The following is a 22,640-nucleotide window of genomic DNA, read 5'->3' on the forward strand; positions in this document are numbered from 1 at the left end:
TTATATTTCTATTAATTCACAAAAAAAGTCTTGACTATGTTGTGCTCATGGAAGCATATAACTTCAAAGCGTTTCAATAAATCCATAAAAGCAAAACTATGCCTCCAGGGTCGAGTGAGCAATGGCCAATGGGCTGATCCAGGCCGCTTTTTGGCCGCGCGTGCCCGCCCCACAGTGCCGGAGCAGGCGGATGGTGGTGCCGCTTCGTCACGGGCCCATTAAGATTGCGATTGGGCGCCTCAGCGTTCCGGCCCGTTTTAATCAATTTTTTTCGAGAGGCCGGTTTCAGTCGTTGCTTGTTGCCGCCTGCTCGCGGCACTCTATTTCTGAGAAGAAGATTGTTGCATTGCTTTTTTTTAAGTACCAGGAGCACTGGGGAGTCATTTAAGATTTTGGACGCTGATCGGACTCAACGTAGACGAGGCTGTCCGAGAAGTCTCGGAACGCGCCATACTAAGGCACTCACACCACACGTACGCGCACACTCACTCACGCCCGCCTCAGCATCCGGTGGGAAAATCCCGCGCTAAGCAGAGCTCGAAAGAGGGACCGGCGGCCTCCACACCTGGAGCGCGCGCCAACCGAGCTAGGCTCGGTCCCCTTGTTGCATTGCTTTGATCATGAGATATTTAGTACATAGTACCAGTCCATGTCCAACATTAGTCCTTGTTTAGATGCCTTTAAAATTCTAAAATTTTACAAAATTCTCCATCACATCGAATTTTTAAACGCATGCATGAAGTATTAAATATAGCTAAATAAAATAACTAATTACACAGTTTGTCTGTAATTTGCGAGACAAATCTTTTGAGCCTAGTTAACCTATGGTGGGACAATAATTATCAAATACAAACGAAAGTGCTACAATGTTTTACATCCAAAAGCTTATGCATATAAACAAGGCCTTATTTTCAGTAGTACCAGTCCATCATTATTTTCAGTAGTACCAGTCCATCATTATTTTCAGTAGTACCGGTCCATCATACTATTCATACCCTACAATGACTTGTCGCACTCAAAGTGAGCTACTACTTATAAAAAAAATTTGAGCTACTACATGCTTATTACATGATTGCACTTATCTTAACTCTCTGATGCACTTCAAGAGCGCTGTTTGCTTGCGGTGGAGGCGGCGATGTCCATGCACGAGCTGATCCATCAGTTTGTCGGCGGCGGACAACGGCGAGCCGACAAAATTTTGTAAATTTCTAGGTGGCATCTTTGCATGGTCTATTCATATGGATGCTGTCGGTCAATCTGTGACTATGATTATGGGCACCATTTTTTCTAATTTTGCAAGTGCATTACATGATGCCTAATACACATATATTGGTAGACAAATTTAAACAGATCGCTCTACACATAATTTGCTCCGCTGACCCATCCCTGGTCCATCAGCCGTTGACGCTGGAGCAGGTCCGCCTGATCTCGCCGGCGGCGCCGGTCTTGACGCCGAGGCTGGTGAGCCTGGCGTACGAGCCCGCCCAGCTCGCGAAGAACCCCTCCTGGCTCCGCGCGAACTCCTCCACCATGGCCCTCGTCGTGGCGTTCCGCACCAGCACGGCGTCCGTGCGCAGCAGGCCCCGCCCCTCCAGCAGGTTGGCGAAGTAGCGGTTGTCGAAGGCCGACGCCGACCCGGAGTCGCAGTCCACGGCCGCGCCCGCCGACGCGGCGCACGTCCGGATCAGCTCGTTGGCGTAGTCCGTGTTCATCGACGCGTCCACGGGCGCCATGCTCCCGTTCGCCACCTGGAACCGCTCGCGGAACGTGTTGCAGTGCGCCGACCCGATGGTGTGCCCCCCTGCCGCCGCACGGTGGTTTAGCCTCGGCGAGCGAACAAAAAAACGACGTGCCAGGCAGGGCAGAGTGTTCGTCTCTCTCTGCGCTGTGTACCTGAGAGGGTGACGAGGTCGTCCAGGGTGAGACCCTTGGCGGTGAAGCTGGCCGCCATGGCGTCGACGGAGAAGCCGGTGTCGATGATGTTTCGCCGGACGTTGGACGCCAACGAGACCAGGCCGTCTCGTCTCCCCAGGGGCACGGGCACCGCCGGTCCTCCGGTCTGGTTTTGCAACACAAGCATATCAGTTTGGTGGATTTTTCACTCGGTACTCAACACAATTGTCCGCCTTGCTGGCGTGTCTGCTTCTGTTTTTCTAGTTGTACACAAATAACACAATGAAAGTGAACTGCTTTAATTTGTTGGCTGCCTTTTCTGGGATGTAATTGGTAAGGTAACTTGGATTTTTCTTGTAGCACTGAATCTAGATTCATGCAGCAACTGAAGTGCCGTTGCAATATGAAAGTGACATGCATGGACTGCAGGCAAAATGGTATATGTCACCAGCACAGCTGATTTAAGGGTTCAGAATTCCAATTCCTACCACGTACAGTCTTTTTTCTCATAAGGCCAGACCATGACAGTATGTGACACGGAATTTGTACAGCTAGTGGCTAGGTCCCAAACATATATATGATGACAAAACATGAGATTAATGGAAATAGAATTATGGTGACTTTGGACATGCTAGTAAGCTCAAGGTGCTGTCACTATCCCTGTCCCATTGTATTATTTGTGTCTAATTAATACACATTTGGACGACTAACCTAGTACGTAAGTTGTATCTTGCAGAGGTTTGGTCACATCATATCATATCATATCCGGGATCAGGAACAATCAATTCATTGAATGCTTAGAGATCTAATCCTTGCAGCATTTATTAACGACAGATTCTGTGTTGGGTACCTTCATCAAAGCAGTTAAGGGGGTGTTTAGTTGATGAAAATTTTTGGTAGAAAGGTCACATCAAATGTTTGACTAGATGTCGGGAGAGATTTTCGGCACTAATTAAAAAACTAATTTCAGAACTCGCTTGGAAACCGCGAGACGAATTTTTTGAGGCATTTGACTGGTCATTAGCACATGTGGTTACTGTAGCACTTATGGCTAATCATAGCCTAATTAAGCTCAAAAGATTCGTCTCGTCGTGTACATCTAAACTGTGCAATTAGTTTTATTTTTTAATTATATTTAATACTCCATACATGTATCTAAAGGTGAGGCAAAAGTTTTTGGGTGAAAATTTTTGGTAACTAAACGGGCTCTAAGCTTGGTACTGTTGTTTCTCTAAGATGTTTCATGTCAAGAACCAAGGTAACTAAGCATTCACATTTTTTAGTGTATTGTAGTATAAAAAGGCAGGCATAAACTGCAGTAACTGTACGAGAGATTTGAGCTGATTAGCCTGATACGTACAAACACAACGGCATCCCTTGCGGCGAGGACGATAATATCACTGCAAGAAACAGTTGCAGGGCACACGGCTTCAAGCAATCTCTTGGCAGCATCAATGACATTGAACCCACCAAGCGATAGATTTGCAGGATCGGTTCTCTCCGTGCCGTTACCTTGTATCAGTACTGATGCATCGCATCCCTGAGATCAAGAAAATCGAACTCTTTTAAATGGGTTGTCCATTGCATGCTTGAAAGTTTTCACAAAGAGTGCAGATGCAAGAATGCAAGATACAAAATGCTAGTTGCCGCCTTCAGTAACACGCATGTAGGCTTTCAAAGATCACACTGCTGTTTGGCGGCTAGCATAATGGCGTATGAAGATCTGGTCTGAGTAAGTACTTGCATCTGGCTACCAGATAGCCTCCCTCTCTCTCTCTCTCTCTCTCTCTCTCTCTCTCTCTCTCTCTCTCCCCGTCCCTCCCTCCCTCAATCAAGATAGCCCATCGTTCTTGCTTTGGATAGAAATAGATGATGCAAAGTTTTGAGCAGTGGCATTATCACAGGATGTAATTCAGAACAATTTCCTCCGGCTTTCGTTTGACAACTAAGCAAGGGGTCATAAGTTCTAAATTTGCTACAATGTGTACATTTTTTACTTCTTCAGGTCTGCAGAATTTTAACTAGAATATATACATAACTTTCTTCTTCGTCTCTTTCCCTCAGCGCTCTAATTTTCGGGGTATTGAAAGTCATTGGGCAAAGTAGTCTGAATAGGATTTGCACGTCCATACATGAATGTAACTTAGATCTAGCTATTTGCACGCATAAAAACTAAGCCACAAAAATATGTCTGTATGGTCGTCTAGATCGGGGACACCCATTTCATTATGAGTTTCAAATGCACAACAAAAAACCCCCCGGTTGCAACACTGCAATGTCCCATTTCCAGCAAAGCCCAAATGCAAGGAGAAGTAGATTCAAATAATCTGCATTCCGTACCTCGACGAAGCAGTCATGGAAGACCAGCCTAAGAAGCTTGCCAGGGATGGAGGGGTCCAGGGTGGAGGCCGACCGGACCACATCTCTCACCGCCAGCTCCACGCCGGGGCAGGACTGCGCGTAGAAGCTGGGCGAGAGCTGGGCCAATGTCGAGGACGTCGACGGCGTGGAGTTCGACGAAGGCTGCGGCGGGGGTGGTGTCTTTGGTGAAGCCGGTGATGGAGACTGCTTCGGAGCCGGTGGCTGCTGTGGAGCCGGTGTGGCAGGTGACGGTGACGGCCTTGGCGCCGGCGACGACGAGGGCGGCGGCGGCGTCGGAGCCGGCCGTGGCGCGGGCGGAGGCCGCGTGGCAGGTGGTTGTGACTGGATTGGCGCCGGGGCCGCGGGCGGGGACGATTTGGGGGCCGGTCGTGGCGCAGCTGGAACTGGAACAAGCGAGGCAGGCGGAGGCAACGGCCTTGGTGTCGGCGCCACGCGGGGCGGAGGCGGCACTGGAGCCGGCCTCGGAGACTGAGATGGCTTCCCAGCTGGCGCTGCTGGTGGCGGAGAGGACGGGTTCACGGCTGGCACCGGCGGGCTCGACTGCCTCGGAGCCGGGGAGGACGCCCTCGCGGCCGGCGCCGGCGGAGGCCGCGGCGCGCTCTGAGCCGGCGACAGAGCCGGGGTCGCCGGCTGCGAGGCTGCGAGCGCCAGCAGCGCCGGCAGCACCAGCATTGAGCAGACGACGGCGCCGCCGAGCCCCCGCCCCATCTTGAGCAGACAAGGACGAGGAGACCACGTCTTTCCCTACTAGAACGGTAGAACTGGAAGCTCACGGGCACGTCACCGCGCGCAAGAAAAAGGCCCTTTCCCTCCTGGAGAAACCGAGAAAGGGGCAGGTGGAGTGGAGGCGGCTCGGTTGGCGCACGCAGCGAGAGCGAGAGAGAGATGGGGCGCGACGGGTCGGGCAGGTCGGGGTCGGGAGGAAATCTATCGCGGGAGGCACCCTGCGTCTCCCACTCGCGCTCAGCTGGTCCGCCATTAAGGGCTCTCGGAACGCCGGACGGTGTGGAAGCGGCACGCACAGCGGCGCGCTCCGGCAGCACACTGGTGGCCGGTGGGCACGCGCGCACGCACGGCACTGCACGGCACGTCGCTAGGTGGCTAGCGCGATCTGTACGTCGTCCGGGCGACCGGCGCGACACGTACGCCGCGGGCAGGCAGCGACAGGGCGATGTCATGTGGCGCCCCCGTGATGCCGCGCGCTGCGTCGCCGACGTTAAATTCCTTCGCCTAGTACCCGCTGCCCGCTGCTACTCGCTTGCCCCCACACCATGATCTCGCCATGGGGGGCAAAGCCTCCGTGCTTTAGCTTCGATTGCGCCGGAGCTGCCCGCTCTCTACCTCTCACTGGCACGAGTAAATGCTCTCACCGTCTCACGCGGACACCGGCCGGGCCGGGCCCCGGTGCTTTTACCACGGCGGCTCGGATCGGATTTCCTTCCCGGATTAGCTTATAGCTTCCTCCGACACGGGGGCAGGGCGGGGCGGGCTCCAGCCGCGGCCTGCGGGGCATGTGGATGCAACCGTGTTCATTGATGGCGACCCGAGCGAGCAGCTTCCGGCCGGGCGGCGCCGCGCTGTGGCCGGGCTCCAGCGCGCGGGGCGGAGGGGCTCTAGGTGCGCCATTAATGGCGGCATCTAGTGCCCTGCGTACGTCGCTGTTAGTTGGCGGAGGGGAGGGAGAGGAGAGGTCGGCGGGGCGGTGGCCGTGGCCGTGGCCCGTTGCTGCGCGCGCGCTCTGCAGCAGCGTGCTCCTCTCCTCTCTGGCGCTGCCGTTCACCGGCCGGGGACGACGACGAGCTGGGTGACTGGATTGACTATGTACGGACTACGGAGTATGCCCGAGCCTGTACTTGGCACTGTGGCGGCATCCCCGTTCTGGGGCGTTCAAACTTTTCAGCGAAGACTGCCTGTCCACAATAGCATATCCGTGCCGGTGCTTCCACAGTCCACGCGCCAACCACCGGTGCACGACCTGCGATCTGGGGTCCAAGTCCAGCGTTCTCACGTGTCACTGGGAGAAAGTGGATTGATACACAGCCCAGCCGTGGCGGCCCATGCTGCCTCTGAGGCACTGAGCAGTGAGGACTCGACTCGAGTATCAGCGTACAAAATCTTCCCAAATGTCTCGCGGTTCATAGGAAACCACAGGAACCGGATCAAATTGTCTGAAACACGATTAGCTCTTTTGATTTAGCTAACACACATGCACTTCTTCGATTGCTCGAAACTCTAGAAGCTGTGTCGATCGGCGGCGACGGAGGCAGTGGTGGACCCTCCCTTCTTCCTGGTTTCCTTCTCCGCACTCGTCAACGACCGTTGGTTCGTCGCGGCGGTGGCACGGTCCACCGACGGGGTGCGGATCCGTACAAGGGCATAGGCTGATCCGCTCCGCCGCTCCGACCTGCAAGCCCGGCCCACGTTCGACGGCGGTGCTCCGGCGAAATTTCGCCAGGTGTGTAAGTGGGCGCGATGGCGGCGGCGGCGCTCCGGGAGCCCCATTCACGGCCTGCAGAAAGCCTGCAGCACATTTTGTCCAGGAAAAAAAAACTTCATTCGCACGGGGCCCAATCAAATGGTCCATCAAACTTCACTTAGGCCCAAATACGGCGGCAGCGGAGGACCTTGTATTGGGCTTGGGTTGGGCCCTAAAGAGGAAGGTTTAGGGTTCGTTCCCCGAGCGAACGCCTCGCCTCGTCGCCACCTTCCTCCCGCCGGCGGAAGTCGTCGCCTCGTCGGAGCGGCGCCGACCCCACGTGTCGAGCGCAAACCGGACGACGCGGCACGAGCCCCCATTGCTTACGGGCCAAAGGGGTGAGGTGATGGGTACGGCGAGCGAAGGCGGTGGCGGGAGCAACGGCAAGTCGGCCTCAGTGTGGCGGGCGGAGGAGGCCGTCGCGGGCAACCGCACGGCGCTCCAGGCCCTCCGGGAGCTCGTGGCGTATCCGTTCCTCTACGCCCGCGAGTCCCGCCTGCTCGGCCTCAAGGTACTGCGTCGCCTCCTCTTGCCCTCATCAGACCTCGTCACTGTATGCTACAGCTTTGTGTAAATCAGTCAGCTAATCGCCGTTCGCCTTGCTTTCTTCAGTGGCCGAGAGGTTTGCTGCTCCACGGCCCCCCTGGCACCGGAAAGGTACTGAATTTGCAATGCCTATCACAAATCTTCATGTACTGTAGATTGCTCAAATTGGTTTTATGTGGAGTTTGCTGTTAATTTTACTTGTTGATATCAAAATTGGCAAGAGCTAACTATATGGCGGCTGTTATTTTGGCAGACAAGCCTGGTTCGAGCTGTTGTTCGAGAATGCAATGCGCACCTGATAATGATCAAGTACCATATTTACTTTGAAGTGTTTCTGCTTAGTGCTGAGCAGTACATCATATGTTTAGACATGACCCTGAAGTGTTGTTTGTGCCCATCTTGACAGTACATATTCTGTGCACAAAGCCAATGTGGGAGAGGGAGAAAAGTTCCTGCGTGAAGCCTTTTCTGAAGCATATTCTCAGGCTTCGCGGGGTAAACCAGCTGTGATATTCATTGATGAAATTGATGCCATATGTCCATGCCGCAATAATAGGCAGGTTCTTCATAACTTTTTTCCTTTCCTTTTTTTTGGGTGTGTGTTGTTAAAAATGAGATCTTAGTTTACTTTCACAGGAGAGAGAATGAGGCCCGCATTGTTGGTCAGCTTCTTACTCTGATGGATGGAAACAAGAAATCATCAAAGATGCTTCCTCACATAGTTGTTGTTGGATCGACTAACAGGTCTGGGCATGCCACACGTGTGATTTGTTATTTCAGAATGTTAAGGGTATTATAGTCATAGCACCTAGTCTAGGGTTTGGGGGTATCCTCTTGTATTGTATATATAGCCCGAAGGGCCTCTATCAATACATACATACAGAGTTCAGTTCTCCTTCTCTCTCTCATTCGTGACATGGTATCACAGCTGTAGGTTCCTCGATCCGGTCCGCCACCCTCGCCGTCTCGCTGCGCCGTCCCCGGGAGGATCGATTCTTCCCTCCCGGGGGCGGCAACCCTCAACCCCAAACCCAAATCCATTTGTTTTCGTAGATTGAGTCGTAGCAGCAGCAGCAGACGTACCCATTTTTTTCCCTATCGGGATCCGTCGCTTCCATCCGCCGCCGTCGTGGCTCAGCTCGTCGTTGATCCGCTCGCGGGAAGGGAGCAGCAGCCCTGCCCGTCATGGATCCGCTGTCGTCGCGCACTGTCGCGCGCCGCCGCCTGTCTGGCCGCCGTCGTGTCCGCCCGTCGCGGATCCGGCCGCCCCGCCGCCCATCGCGGCCGTCCTCATCCTCGTCCGCACCATATCTGCGGCGGGAGCGGCCCGCCACCACCTGTCCGCACCCGTCGCCGCCGGCCCGTCCTCCTCTTCACCGCCCGTCCCCGCCGGCTCGTCCTCCGCGCCTGTCGCGCGGCCGCCGTCCGCTCCGCCCGCACGCGTCCATCCGCGGCCGCCCGCGCGTCTGTCGCGCGGCCACCGTCCGCGCCGTCCGCGAGCCTCCATCAAACCGGCCGCTGTCGCGGCTACCTCCCTCGCCCGCCGCCGCGCCGTCTATGGAGCAGGGGTGGGGAAGCTGGGGAAGAGGAGGAGGCCGCTCAGCTCTAGACGGCGCGGCCCGTTGTTGCCGCCGTCGATTCATCGCCGCCCTTCCGTCCGTCGTCGCAGCGGCCCGTCACCCCATCCTGTCGTGCGGCCACTCGTCGCCTCGTCTTCATCAACTGCCGCTCGTCAGTAGTCATCAGTGCCGCCGCCCCACCCTCCTGCCTGGCTGCCTGCTTGCGAGGGCAAGCTTTTGCTCGTGCTGTTGTCATGTTGGGCCTCATTTTGGGTTGTTGCCTGCTGGAGGCCCGGTTGAGGAGGCCGCCCAATTTTAGTGCTGCACTGTTGCTCGTTGTTTTGCTGCTGCTCTGTTCATGTATCCATGTCTTGCTTGCAGCATGCCAGCATTGCATTTGCATCCTTGTGCTAGTATCTACTGCCTATCTGCATCAGTCCATTGCCATCTTTTGTTGCTTGCTGCTTGCTGCTGCCTATCCATAGTATATTGACATATATTTCCGTTGTTTATCATCTCCATTGTGCTAGCATATTAGTCAGTGTCATGTTCTTCTGTGTTCATCTAAGTCATTATCAATCCAAGTCCAATTGCATACCTTCAGTTCGTCAATGTCGTGCGTGTCCACAAAATTTATTGTCAGATCAGCCAATTTCTTTGTTTTGTTTTATGGTTAGCTGAGTCCCGTCGATTTAGCTAATCACATCATCATTGTGGTGCGACAATGCCCTCTTGGTCTCTTTTAGAGCCGTTTTGCTCCACGTCATGATCAATGGCCGTTTATTTGTCGTCATCACCTTCCTGTCTCGCCACTTGCCGTCTTGTAGTGGTGCTTTCTACCTTTGGCTGGTTTGACACATCCCACTACTTTGTCGTGTTCAATTCTCCAAAGCAAGGCTCGTGTTTGAGGAATCGACGTACTGGTTTGTGAAGACTTGAGGTATTTGCTCAAGTACTGGTTTGTGAAGGCAATACCCTCTTGTGGAGGAGCTCATCTACATGACATGTTCAAGAGTTGCACGCTTCGACGATATCAAGATTTTAGACTTGGATGTATCTTTTTCCTTTTGTTGAGTCTAGTGCTTAGTGTCAACTCTCCAAATGCAACGTCATTGCATTCACGTTGCATTTGAGAGGGGGTGTTAAGGGTATCATAGTCATAGCACCTAGTCTAGGGTTTGGGGGTATCCTCTTGTATTGTATATATAGCCCAAAGGGCCTCTATCAATACATACATACAGAGTTCAGTTCTCCTCTCTCTCATTCGTGACACAGAATTGTTGGCATAACTAAACGTCCAAGTTTTAGAATCCTGCTGGAACAATGATTTGGCATAATTCAAGGTCCATGTCATACTATAGTATGTTATGGCGAAACAAATGCACAGAAAGTGTGCTTAAGATTGCCTTTTAAGCATTCTGGTGGTGGATATTGTCTTTCTTCTTGAACAAACAGCTTGTCATCTCATCAGGGTGAACGCTATTGATCCAGCATTGAGAAGAGGAGGACGTTTTGACTCAGAGGTAGAGGTTGCCATTCCTACGGTTGAAGAACGGCTGCAGATTCTTAAGGTAATAGATTCTTCTTTTTTAAGTTGTGACCTTTTTCTTCCTTTATGAATTATGATTTTGTATAGTGGTTCTTCTTTGTTGTTACTGTTCAATTTAGGCATGTAGCTTAGAATTGCTGTTGAAAAAAAATGTAATATTGACTTTTAACCACTTGTTTGTATATGTGTTGGCACCATATCAATGCCCGTGCTTTATAAAATCTTGAGCTCATGTTCTTGATGTCTTTACATAAGGTGTAATTTCATGTCTTTATCTTCAGCTTTATACCAAGAACCTACATCTTGATAAAAATGTCAATCTTCAAATGATTGCTGCATTCTGCAATGGTTATGTTGGTGCTGATTTGGAAGCTTTATGTCGAGAAGCTGCCAAGCTTGCATATCATAGAATGTTGGACAGGGGTGAGAATGTACTTAAACTAGTAATGGAGGACTGGGAGTCGGCTAGATCTATGGTAGGTCCAAGTATAACAAGAGGGGTAACCAAAGAAATTTCAACTGTTTCATGGGATGATATTGGAGGCTTGAAAGATCTGAAGGTATGTTTCCTGTTTTAGTTTCCTTCTAGTGAAAACCTATTTTTATTGTGATTTTTTGTATGCTTCAGAAAGAGCTTCAGAAAGCTGTTGAGTGGCCCATCAAGCGTGCTGCTGCATATGGCAGACTTGGGATAGCACCAGTCCGGGGGGTACTTTTGCATGGTCCACCAGGGTGCTCGAAGACTACCCTTGCAAAGGCTGCAGCGCATGCTTCTCAAGCTTCTTTCTTTTCTTTGAGGTTTGTCATAAAACAATGTTATATATTGATACAAATAATGGCTCACTCTCTATGTGAACAACAGAGAAATTTATCCCACGATATTTAATACAGACTAGCATAATGCACTGGTTTTCTGCTGTTGTTAATATCTGGTATCCAGAAGTCTGCAACAACAACAACAACATAGCTTTTTTTCCCAAGCAAGTTGGGGTAGGCTAGAGATGAAACCCGAAAGAAATAAGTTCAAGGTTCAGGCACATTGATAGCTAATCTCCAAGCGCTCCTATCCAAAGCTATCTCTTTAGAGATATTCCTATTCTTAAGGTCTCTCTTAACCGACTCATCCCACGTCAGTTTAGGTCTACCTCTACCCCTCTTTACATTATCGACCCGCTCAAGAACCCCATTACGCACCGGCGTCTCAGGAGGCCTTCGTTGGACATGTCCAAACCATCTCAGCCGATGCTGGGTAAGTTTCTCCTCAATTGGTGCCACTCCGACCCTATCCCGAATAACTTCGTTCCGGACTCTATCCCTCCTTGTGTGCCCGCAAAACCACCGCAACATCCACATCTCTGCTACACTCAGTTGCTGGACATGTTGCCTTTTTGTAGGCCAACATTCAGCACCGTATAGCATCGCCGGACGAATTGCTGTCCTATAGAATTTGCCTTTTAGCTTTTGTGGCACCCTCTTGTCACAAAGGATGCCAGAAGCTTGCCGCCATTTTAACCAGCCAGCTGAAATTCTATGCCTAACATCTTCATCAATGTCGTCATCCTTTTGTAGCACCATTCCTAAATACCAAAAAGTATCCTTCTGGACCACCACTTGTCCATCTAGACTAACGTCTCCCCCCTCATGCCTAGTCGCGCTGAAATCGCACATCATATACTCGGTCTTAGTCCTACTAAGTCTGAACCCTTTCGACTCTAACGTGCGTCTCCACAGCTCTTAACTTCCTATTAACTCCTGCTCTACTCTCGTCAACTAGCACCACATCATCAGCAAAGAGCATACATCAAGGGATCACACCTTGTATATCTCTTGTGACCTCATCCATCACTAAAGCAAATAAATAAGGGCTCAATGCTGACCCCTGGTGTAAGCCTATGTTAATAGAAAAGTCAGTGGTGTTGCCATCACATGTCCGGACAAACATCGTCGCATCCTTGTACATATCCTTAATGAGGGTAATGTACTTAGGTGGGACTTTGTGCTTCTCCAAGGCCCACCACATGACATTTATCGGTACTTTGTCATATGCCTTCTCAAGATCAATGAAGACCATGTGCAAGTCCTTCTTCTGTTCCCTATATCTCTCCATTAATTGTCGTATTAAAAAAATCGCCTCCATGGTTGACCTTACAGGCATGAACCCAAATTGATTTTGGGTCACACTTGTCACTCTTATTAGGCGATGCTCGATAACCCTCTCCCAAAGCTTCATCGTATGGCTCATCAGCTTAATCCCACGGTAGTTAGTACAACTTTGAACATCACCCTTGTTTTTGAAGATAGGTACTAATATACTTCTCCTCCATTCTTTCGGCATCTTGTTTGACCGAAAAATGAGATTAAAAAGCTTAGTTAACCATACTATTGCTCTATCTCCTAGGCATCTCCACACCTCAATGGGGATACCATCAGAGCCCATCGATTTACCTCCCTTCATCCTCTTCAAAGCCTCCCCGATCTCTACCTCCTGAATTCTCCTCACAAAACGTCTGTTAGTATCGTCAAAAGAGTCATCTAACTCAAGGGTAGGGCCCTCACTCTCCCCATTAAACAACTTGTCGAAGTACTCTCTCCATCTATCCATGATCTCCTCATCATTCACTAGCAGTCGATCTGTCCCATCCTTAATGCATTTGATTTGGTTGATATCTCTTGTCTTCCGCTCGCGGATCCTAGCCATCCTATAAATGTCCTTCTCCCCTTCTTTCGTGCCTAGCCGCTGATACAGGTCATCATACACCTTACCCTTTGCTACATTCACAGCTCGCTTTGCAACCCTCTTCGCCAATTTATAACCCTCGATGTTGGCTGCACTCTTGTCAAGGTGGAGGCACTTGAAACACTCCTTCTCCTTAATAGCTCTTTGCACCTCGTCATTCCACCAACAGGTGTCTTTCCCCTCCTGTTTGCCTCCCCTACTCACGCCAAACACCTCTGAGGCCACCTTTCGAACACATGTTGCCATCTTTAGCCACATGTCATCTGCGTCTTCTCCTTCCTAAGGCCCCTCACCTAGCATCCTTTCCTTAAACGCTTGTGCCGCTTCCCCTCTAAGCTTCCACCACTTTGTTCTCGCAATCTTAGCACGTTTGTCCCGGTGGACACGTACACGAAGACGAAAGTCCGCCACCACAAGCTTGTGTTGAGGGACAACACACTCCCCAGGTATCACCTTACAATCTAAGCAATCACGTCTATCCTCCCTCCTAGCAAGGATAAAGTTGATCTGGCTCGAGTGTTGTCCACTACGAAACATCACAAGATGGGATTCCCTCTTCTTAAACACGGTATTCGCTATCAACAAGTCGTAGGCTAACGCGAAGTTCAACACATCCTCCCCCTCTTGACTCCTGCTACCATACCCAAAACCCCCGTGCACTCTCGAACCCTACATTAGTCGCACCCACATGGCCGTTGAGATCTCCTCCTATGAAGAGTTTCTCGCTGGTAGGCACGGTACTAACCATGATATCTAGATCTTCCCAGAACTGCATCTTGGTGCTCTCACTAAGGCCTACCTGAGGGGCATAGGCACTGATCACATTCAAAACCGAATCTCCAACTACCAACCGGATTAGGATAATCCGGTCGCCTTGCCTTCTAACCTCTACGACTCCATCCTTAAGGCTCCTATCAATCAAGATGCCTACACCATTCCTACCCGGAGTTGCTCACGTGTACCAAAGCTTGAAGCCAGTATCCTTAACCTCCTTCGCCTTCTGGCCCTTCCATTTAGTCTCCTGAACGCATAGAATATTTACACGCCTCCTAATTGCTACATCAACTAGCTCTCGCAACTTATTCGTTAGGGACCCTACGTTCCAGCTACCTATACGAATCCTAATTGGCTCGGCTAGCTTCCTTACCCTTCGCACCCGTCGAGGGAAGTGCGAAGACCCTTGCTCATTTTTCACTACACTCGGGCGTAGATGTAGCGCGCCATTCAGGTGACGACCCGACCCTTGCTCACTTATCATCGTACCCAGGTCATGATACGACGCGCCCTTGGGGGGATGGCGACCCGGCCCTTGCCCATTTATCACCACACCCGGGTTCCGATGTAACGCGTCGCTAAGAGGGATGTGAAGTCTGCAAAAAGCCAAAAATCAAATGTACCTTCAAATCTGCTCCTCAACGCTCAATAGGTTCTTCACATATACTTTTATAACAGTGGCGCAGAATTATACTCAAAGTATGTTGGAGAAGGTGAAGCTCTGTTACGAAGAACATTTCAGAAGGCACGTCTTGCTTCTCCAAGCATTATATTTTTTGATGAGGCTGATACAATTGCCCCCAAAAGGTACACACTGACAATTGGTGCATAATTTTAGTAAAAACAAATGTATACTTCAGAATGGTCATCTCTTACAGAAACGGATATGGATTATCATAGCTGGTCTTTTACCACAATAATGAAATCTGCAACATGACACATAATATGGATAATCGAACAGTTTGAGTGCAAAAAAAAAAATCTTGTTCAATGGTTTCTCAGATTTTCTTTTTTATTAAAGTATAAGTGGTTCATGTGGACTATGACTTGATCATTGCTTTTAGATTCAGATCAGAGTACTGAATCTGAATTTTACTACAAAATTGTTTAAATTGGTACTTCTATGATCTTGCAGAACTGGCCCTGGTGGGAACTCTAGTGGCAATGTCACAGTTGGAGAAAAACTTTTGTCAACTTTGTTGACTGAAATGGATGGTTTAGAATTGGCTACGGTAAATTTAGCCTGCCGATAGCTTTGTGTGATTCTACTTATCAAATCTACACGTGTGTTCACTAGAAGGCTTTTTTTTTGTAGGGAATTATCGTATTGGCTGCTACTAATCGCCCAAATGCAATCGATCCTGCGCTTATGCGTCCAGGGCGTTTTGACAAGGTGTCTTTACTTTTGATTGCCATTCATGGAGGCATGTTGCCATACAGACACGAACAATAATTTTCCATTGATTTGCAGGTGTTGTATGTTCCACCGCCAGATGTGGAAGGGCGGTATGAGATACTACGCATACATACACGGAAAATGAAATTGGGGGAGGATGTTGACCTTTGGAAGATCGCGGAGTGTACCGAGCTGTTCACTGGTGCTGATCTTGAAGGCCTTTGCAGGGAAGCTGGAATGGCAGCATTGAGGGAAGATATCTCTGCAAGTTTCATTCGTAACACACACTTCCAGACTGCCCGACGTTCATTGAGACCTTCCCTTACAAAAGCAGTAGTTGATGAGTACTCAAATGCAGCTATCAATGATCCATCAACTAGGAAACATTAGAATTTTCTTCATCTTCCACTTTGTTGTGCAAGAATATTCTAGATGATCCACATCAGCATAAAGTGCATTTGATGTTTGAAAAGTTTAATTTATTTTTCTTGGAAACAGAATGCATATGCATTTGTTATTTTGCTGCTGCAGTTTCATTTTTGTGTGTATACATCACTGGTCTTCTTGTACATGCACCCTGTAAGTGTCATGGTCACTTCAGCAGAATGATGTAATGTTGTTTGTGAGAACATGCGAAAGGAAGCTGTTATTACTTGTCGCAAAGAGAAGCTACAAACACCAGTAATTTCCAGTCAAACTGAATGCAAGCAGATCAGTTCCAGATGTGGTAATAATTTGAAGTATTTTACAATGGGGAGAAAGTTTCAGAGGGGGGCTTCTAGTGTACATCTTTTATACATCCATGTCCTTGTAGACTAAGAATGCACTAGTCTTGCAGTAGCGGCATGCTAGCGCTTTCCCGGAGGAGGTTGGGGGTGAGAAAGCAAACTGGGAGATCCCCAAAGTCCCGCCTTCACAGAAGGTTTTTCTGCATCAGATGAATGGAAGTGGCAATATCAGGAGAGAGGAGCTCGGTCTATGGAAATTGCTCACTAAAGGCACGAAAAAATATATTAGGGTTATCAAAAAAATAGCCTAGCAATACTTTATACAACATAAAAGAATTTGATCACTGCGCAAACTGGAGCAGTCTGCTATAGTATCTTGTTGCTGGGCAGAACAGTGAATGCTTGAAAATGATCTGAGATGTGGGCACAATGGCGGAACGTCGAACATTAAAAAAGATGCTGCCTTGTAAATGGATGGAATTTATGGAACAAATATGCATTATGAGAAATCAAACATAGTCTTACCTTGCAACATCCATTAGTTTGGAGCCTATTCGTTTTCTTCTACGTGATGGTACAACCCAGATGGCACGAAATCCACAAAGTGCAGGAACAGCTTCCTTATCACAGATTATAGCACCAGGATCCTGACACTCTCCTTTGTTCTTGACTGAAGGATTATTGCGTCTTATGACTTCCCTCTTGAAGCTGATTTTGCCAAACTCTAATGTATGATCCGTTTTCCTTGATTCATTATTATTAGCCAGCAAATCACTATGGCTTTCTTCCATGGAGCTCGGGATAACTCTATGCGCTGTTTTTATTGATTCAGTGACAAGGCAGCCCACAATTCTCTGGCCAGAAATGTACAGATAAACCTATATACAGTAAAGATTATTTGATTTTATTACCAAGTAAGACAAATGTACTGCAGAGATTTTCATAAATGAACTAATAGTATGTACTAATTACCTTACAAAGTTTATGCAGGAGTTTCCCTTCAGCAAATCCCAGCTCCTTCTCCACCACTGTGATCACCTCCTTGACCTGCCATGCTAGTTTGGCATTACACAAGTTGGATAATAAATCTATACGACCTGCCATGCTTAGGCATTTACAGGCAATTAGCAAAAAAGACCCAAACAGATAACAGTGTGCTGAAAGTGAAAGTGAAACTGGACAGTTTAACAGTCTGCATTTCTTAAGAAATTGTTGTGCTCATAACATTTTTCACACAAGGAATCGAGTTGTACCTTACTATTCCACATATGAGAATTCTCATCAGTTGCGAGAATTACCCGGTCTCCGCCTTCAGATCTTGCAATCACAGTCTCATTTCGCCAGCCCTGCAGCTCTCATCGTTAGTTAACGCTCTCCAAACAAGCACGCAACAAGAGTGCGACGCGGAGAGGCAGTGAGCAACAAGACCTTGAACGGGACTCCCTCGAAATAGCTCTTGTGGTACGCTTTGTGAACCTTCTCGTCGTCGTCGTTCCCACGGGCGTACATCATGCCGCAGACGGAGCAGGTGTGGAGGACGAAGTCGGGCTGCCCCAGCTCCAGATGGAACTGCGCATAGCTCCTCTTCTTGCTGACAAGCCCGCCGCGCCCGCCCCCCTTGGGATTCCGCTTCTCCTCCGCCGCGGCGCCGGCGCCGCTTCCCTGCCCGTGCCCCTCGCCACCGCCACTACGAAAACTCGCGGAAATGAGAACGGGATCACAAGTTGCTTCTCCCCGCGTAGCACATGCCAATGCATCTGCTCCTCGCATTGTTTTCTCAGACATCACAGCAATTGAACACAAAGATTCGGATCCGGCAGGAATTGGTAACAAAGCTAATCAATTCGAAGAGGGCAAAGAAGAAGAAGAAGAACCTGTTCGGATCTGGGGCCGTTTCCGGCCGCTTGAAGAAGGCGCTGATCTTGGGCTGCATCCCCTCGCCTCGCCTTCTCAGAGCTCTCGTTATCCGCCCTCACCCTTTGCTGCCGGAGCGGGGAAAAAGAGGAAACGGCGGTCGGCTGGCTGGAGGCGGCGCCTGAGGAGTCTGGCCCTTTGGGGACGAAGAGGGGGGGGATCGACGGTGGAGATGTGGTACCGGGGGTGCCCGCGGGGCGGATCGGACGGACAGGAATAGAGACGCCCGTCGCGCGGGTTCGTGAAAACTAGATGTTTTTTTTTTTTTGATCATGTGAAAACTAGATGTTGGATTCGGCGCCAAAACAACCGCCCCAAATTGGGGCAACGTGTACACTAGACTAGACAGCCCCAAATCTCGCGTTTCCCATTTGCCAATACAACGTGCAACAAAATCAGAAGACGATCAAGCAAGACTTATAATAAGGTGCTTGCTGCGGTTTCAAGTGTTAGAGGAGACTCTCTATATTCATTCTAATTTTTAAGAATATAGATTTTGATGGAAATATAGCCTTTAAAGAGCTTCTCTAAGTGGTTATCCAAATATAGCCATCATCTATTTCAAATTTCTCGCTAGCCAAAGATAGATAGCGAAAATAGCTCTCTAGAGTGTAAACAAAATATAGAAAAATTGTTGGAGAGTGAAGATGTATAAAGAGTGATTTTTATGTACATGACTCTCCAAATGATGATTTAAAAAGAGAAATTTAGAAAAACTCTCTGCAAAAAAAGTGTTAGACCCATTGAAAACAATAGAGACGTCTTTAATTTACCATTTGAGAGAATTTATACAAATATGTTTTTTTAAAAAAGTTGACAGGAAGGACAGAACGTCGCCCTTTTGATATTATAAGAGGATGCAAATCTCGAGCTCACATTGGCTAATTGAGAGTATCATCGCCACCAGCCCACCAGAATACAATAGGACTCCTTTGGATATTAAGAGGATGTAAGTCTTTTTTTCTTGAAAAATTAGAGAAATTATGATTACATTTCTTCTCCATCTTCTATTGTCCCCGAAAATCCGAGTTATATACTCCCTCCGTCCCAAAATAAATGCAATTCTATGGTTCAAAATTTGACCCACAAAGAATGCAACTTTGACCAAATAACCATAAAAGACAAGAGTCTTCGGAAACTTCTTGTACAAAAGACAAGGCAATATCTAGATTTTTCTTACAAAAGACAAGGGGCAATTTGGTAATTTGCACCTAGCATTGGTTTACGTGTTTATTCCTACAATTACATTTATTTTGAGACAGAGGGAGTATATGATGAAGAAAATTCAGTATTCCACAGTGACACGAGCACTCGTTGAGTTCAGTGAAGTCAAACTCTGACCTCGAAAAAACATCTCGCACTTGGCTAAGGATGGCAACGGATCGGGTTTGGTTCGGATGGATTGTTTGGGCACCCAAACCCGAAATCCGAACCCGCCCCGAACTCCAATTCGGATGGATTGTCTGGGCACCCAAACCCGAACTCCGAACCGGGCCGCGGGGTGAGGGCGGCCTCTTGCTGGGCGGGATGCGGTCGGCCTCTGCCCTCTGGCCCTCCGCCGTGTGGCATGCCGCACGGGCGTGGTGGGCGCGCGCGGCGCCTGCGCGGGCGCCGAGCGCGCTGCGAGCCGCTGGCCGCGATGCAGGCCCCCGTCGCGGCCTCCGGGCTCCGGCAGGATGGGTGAGGCAGGCGGGGACGGTCTAGGAGCTGACGGGGTGAGGCGAGCGCGGAGCGCGCAGCGAGCAGCCGGCCGGGATGCAGGCCTCGTCGCGGCCTCCGGCGGGTTGGGATGAGGCAGGCGGTGGCGGCTGCCAAGGGGCTCACGGGGTGAGGGTGAGGATGGGGATAGAGTTTGTAGGCTTATATAGTTAGAGTTGTTAGTTGGGTTTCTATTGGACTGTTTGTTTTTGGAGGCCCAATAAAACTCCGCGGTTTTTATATTTTAAAATCCGCACCAAACTCGAAATATTTCGGGTATCCGAACCCGCAAATCCGCGGGCGCAGATCAAACCCGAACACAAAACCCGCGGGTATCTATCCCGAACCCGTTCCGCTGCCATCCTTACACTTGGCATTGGCCTTGTGCTCAACTCAAAGAGAAACGAGAATGCACCAGAAAAATGGAGCACGAGTCTTCCTCCCAGTTTTCTAATGCCCCCCCCCCCCCCCCCCCCCCCAAAATTGCATCCGGACTGGGAACAAGATGCGGCTGAAAAGGAATGAAAATATCTAGAGCGAAGAAAAATGAAAAGGATTTAAGAGGAAGAGGGATTACATGTAAACGCCTGAATAAACAAGAATACCAACTGCTGACCGACCCGAGTTGCGCGTGTGGCATTCATCTAATCGGCCTCGGCCGAATGAGAATTCGGCCATGTTTCGGAATCTTGCTAATTTAAAATACTAAATGAAGTCTATTTATAAATTTTTTTGCACAAATGAATTGTAAATCGTGAGACGAATCTAATGATGATAATTAATCCATAATTAATCCATAATTAGTGGATGGTACCGTAGCATCACTGTTGCAAATCATGAATTAAATAGACTCATTAGATTCATCTCGCGATTTACAGCCCATCCTTGCAAAAAGTTTTGTAAATAGAATTCATTTAGTACTCCACCCCACTTTACACTGTCCTGGCTTTTGCAGTACACTAATCTCGATGTTTACCTACTGGACGGCTAGAATTGAATGTACCACGGCTCCGCCGTGCTTAGAAATATCACATCAAATATTTTAACACATGTATAAAATACTAAATGAAGTCTATTTATAAAATTTTTTGCATGAATGGACTGTAAATTGCAAGACGAATCTAATGAGCCTACTTAATCCATAATTTGCAACAGTGATGCTACTGTAACCATTCGTTAATTGTAGATTAATTATGAATTAATTAGCATTATTAAATTTGTCTCGCGATTTACAACCTATCTGTACGAAAAGTTTTGTAAATAGACTTCATTTAGTACTTTAGATTAACAAGATTACAACACAAATTTTTTTTCCATTGGAACTAAACACGGCCTGAATTAAACGTGGTGGACAGAGATCATACAGAGTTCGGGGCAGGAAGGGTAGGAGCTGTCTATTGCATTGGAATCCGGTACCCACATGATCATATTAAAAAAATGAACCCAACTTGATATCAACTGTGCTATAAATGTACTAGGGTATGTTTAGTTGCCAAAAATTTTCAACAGTATCCGTCACATCAAATCTTCGGACACATATATGAAACATTAAATATAGTTGAAAAATAACTAATTACACAGTTTAACTAATTAGGACAAGATGAATCTTTTAAGTCTAATTAATCCATAATTGGATATTAATTATCAAATAACAACGAAATATACCAAACTTTTTTACCAACTAAACACCCCTAATTGCTTGAAGTCCTAAAGACTTCTCTTCTTTTTAACCTAAGGCACAAATATCTATACAACGAAGAAATGAATGTATAAGATGCATCTATTTTGTACACAGGAAATCCGAATATATGGATACGCATATATTTTTGTACATTTGCAAATACAAAATTATAAGTGATGCACATATATTTCTTACAAAAAAATCAGCCGCTAGCCACATGTACCAATGCATTTGTTACTGAAGAGAGTTTATCATACCAACATAGTTTGAGAGCCGCTACAAAACTCAAATATGTCTAACATTCACGATGCACTTGTTATTGTGCATACAAAAAAATATAAATCATACTAGAACACGTATATATCTACACACTACAAAAAAAATGATGCACATAAAAATCAGATTGATGTGTATTTTTTCTGGAGAAGATTGACATGTATTTTTGCTCATTGAAAAATACAAAGACTTGACCAATGCACCTACGTTTTTGCATCACTTATATAGATGCACATTCTACGGAACCAAGATGCAAAAAATTTTCTATATATAGAAACTATGTGAATTATTCAATAAATAAGGGTGCACAAGTTTATGGTTCAAAAATTCAAAAAAAAAACAAGATGCACATGCTTTTGGGCATAATGAGAAGCCTAGATTGTTAGATGCACATATATTTGCACCCTAGTTAAAATAGAAAACACTAAATATATGAGCACACATACTTCTTTAAAGAGCAAAAAGTCTCAAAATTGTCCAATAGATGCACAAATATATGTGCATCTTTACTTTTTTATGCCTATAACATGTGTACCATTATGAACAGGAAAATCTAATTAATTTCTCCTTGCATAAAATCTTATTCAAACTTAAATTTTGCATGCACGTGAATGATTGCGTCCTCTATCAATTCATGTTTTTATTATAATTATAATTTTACGTGCACCAGTTTTGGTGCTATCGTGTTTGGTAAAACGGTAAAACCTAACCCACTCGTAACACCATATATGTTCTGGTGCATCATCAGCTAAAGTTGTAAATAAGTGCACAAATCCATCACCTTATGTATATATTGTGCACTAAAGTATGTGCATTACCATTATTGAACCGGTTTTTGAAAATCTTGTCACATGCAGCTGAAAAGAATATTTAGCTATTTCTATGCACAATCCATTTATATTGTTCACAAGAATAATATGCATGAAGAAAATACCAATTTTCTGAGCACAAAAATACATGCATCATGTATATTGAGCAATACAATATTTGCTATGGGCAAGAATATGTATATACTTAGCTACTCGATATTT

General features: G+C 47.7%; 3 protein-coding genes across 3 annotated transcripts; 1 reads left to right on the forward strand and 2 right to left on the reverse strand.

Annotated features, from left to right (window-relative positions):
- Positions 1-1,158: 1,158 nt before the first annotated feature.
- LOC120681659 (peroxidase 18-like) lies at positions 1,159-5,224 on the reverse strand. Its single transcript, XM_039963248.1, has 4 exons — positions 4,234-5,224; positions 3,254-3,433; positions 1,894-2,059; positions 1,159-1,801 (listed from the first exon to the last, which is right to left on the reverse strand). The coding sequence occupies exons 1-4, from the start codon at positions 4,981-4,983 to the stop codon at positions 1,395-1,397; spliced, it is 1,503 nt and encodes a 500-aa protein (XP_039819182.1). The 5' UTR covers positions 4,984-5,224; the 3' UTR covers positions 1,159-1,394.
- Positions 5,225-6,943: 1,719 nt separating this feature from the next.
- Positions 6,944-15,966, forward strand: LOC120681658 (cell division control protein 48 homolog B-like). The gene is made up of 12 exons (XM_039963247.1): positions 6,944-7,262; positions 7,364-7,408; positions 7,551-7,606; positions 7,704-7,853; positions 7,934-8,041; positions 10,328-10,427; positions 10,687-10,965; positions 11,034-11,203; positions 14,595-14,723; positions 15,052-15,148; positions 15,232-15,309; positions 15,388-15,966. Exons 1-12 carry the CDS (start codon positions 7,098-7,100, stop codon positions 15,700-15,702), a joined length of 1,692 nt encoding a protein of 563 aa, XP_039819181.1. The 5' UTR covers positions 6,944-7,097; the 3' UTR covers positions 15,703-15,966.
- Positions 15,967-15,997: 31 nt separating this feature from the next.
- LOC120681660 (protein CHROMOSOME TRANSMISSION FIDELITY 7-like) lies at positions 15,998-18,093 on the reverse strand. Its single transcript, XM_039963249.1, has 6 exons — positions 17,915-18,093; positions 17,469-17,727; positions 17,294-17,386; positions 17,013-17,087; positions 16,566-16,918; positions 15,998-16,240 (listed from the first exon to the last, which is right to left on the reverse strand). The coding sequence occupies exons 1-6, from the start codon at positions 17,971-17,973 to the stop codon at positions 16,105-16,107; spliced, it is 975 nt and encodes a 324-aa protein (XP_039819183.1). The 5' UTR covers positions 17,974-18,093; the 3' UTR covers positions 15,998-16,104.
- Between the last annotated feature and the right edge of the window lie 4,547 nt (positions 18,094-22,640).

This window comes from Panicum virgatum, chromosome 7N, assembly GCF_016808335.1.
Source record: "Panicum virgatum strain AP13 chromosome 7N, P.virgatum_v5, whole genome shotgun sequence".
In the NCBI taxonomy this organism is placed as follows: Eukaryota; Viridiplantae; Streptophyta; class Magnoliopsida; order Poales; family Poaceae; genus Panicum; species Panicum virgatum.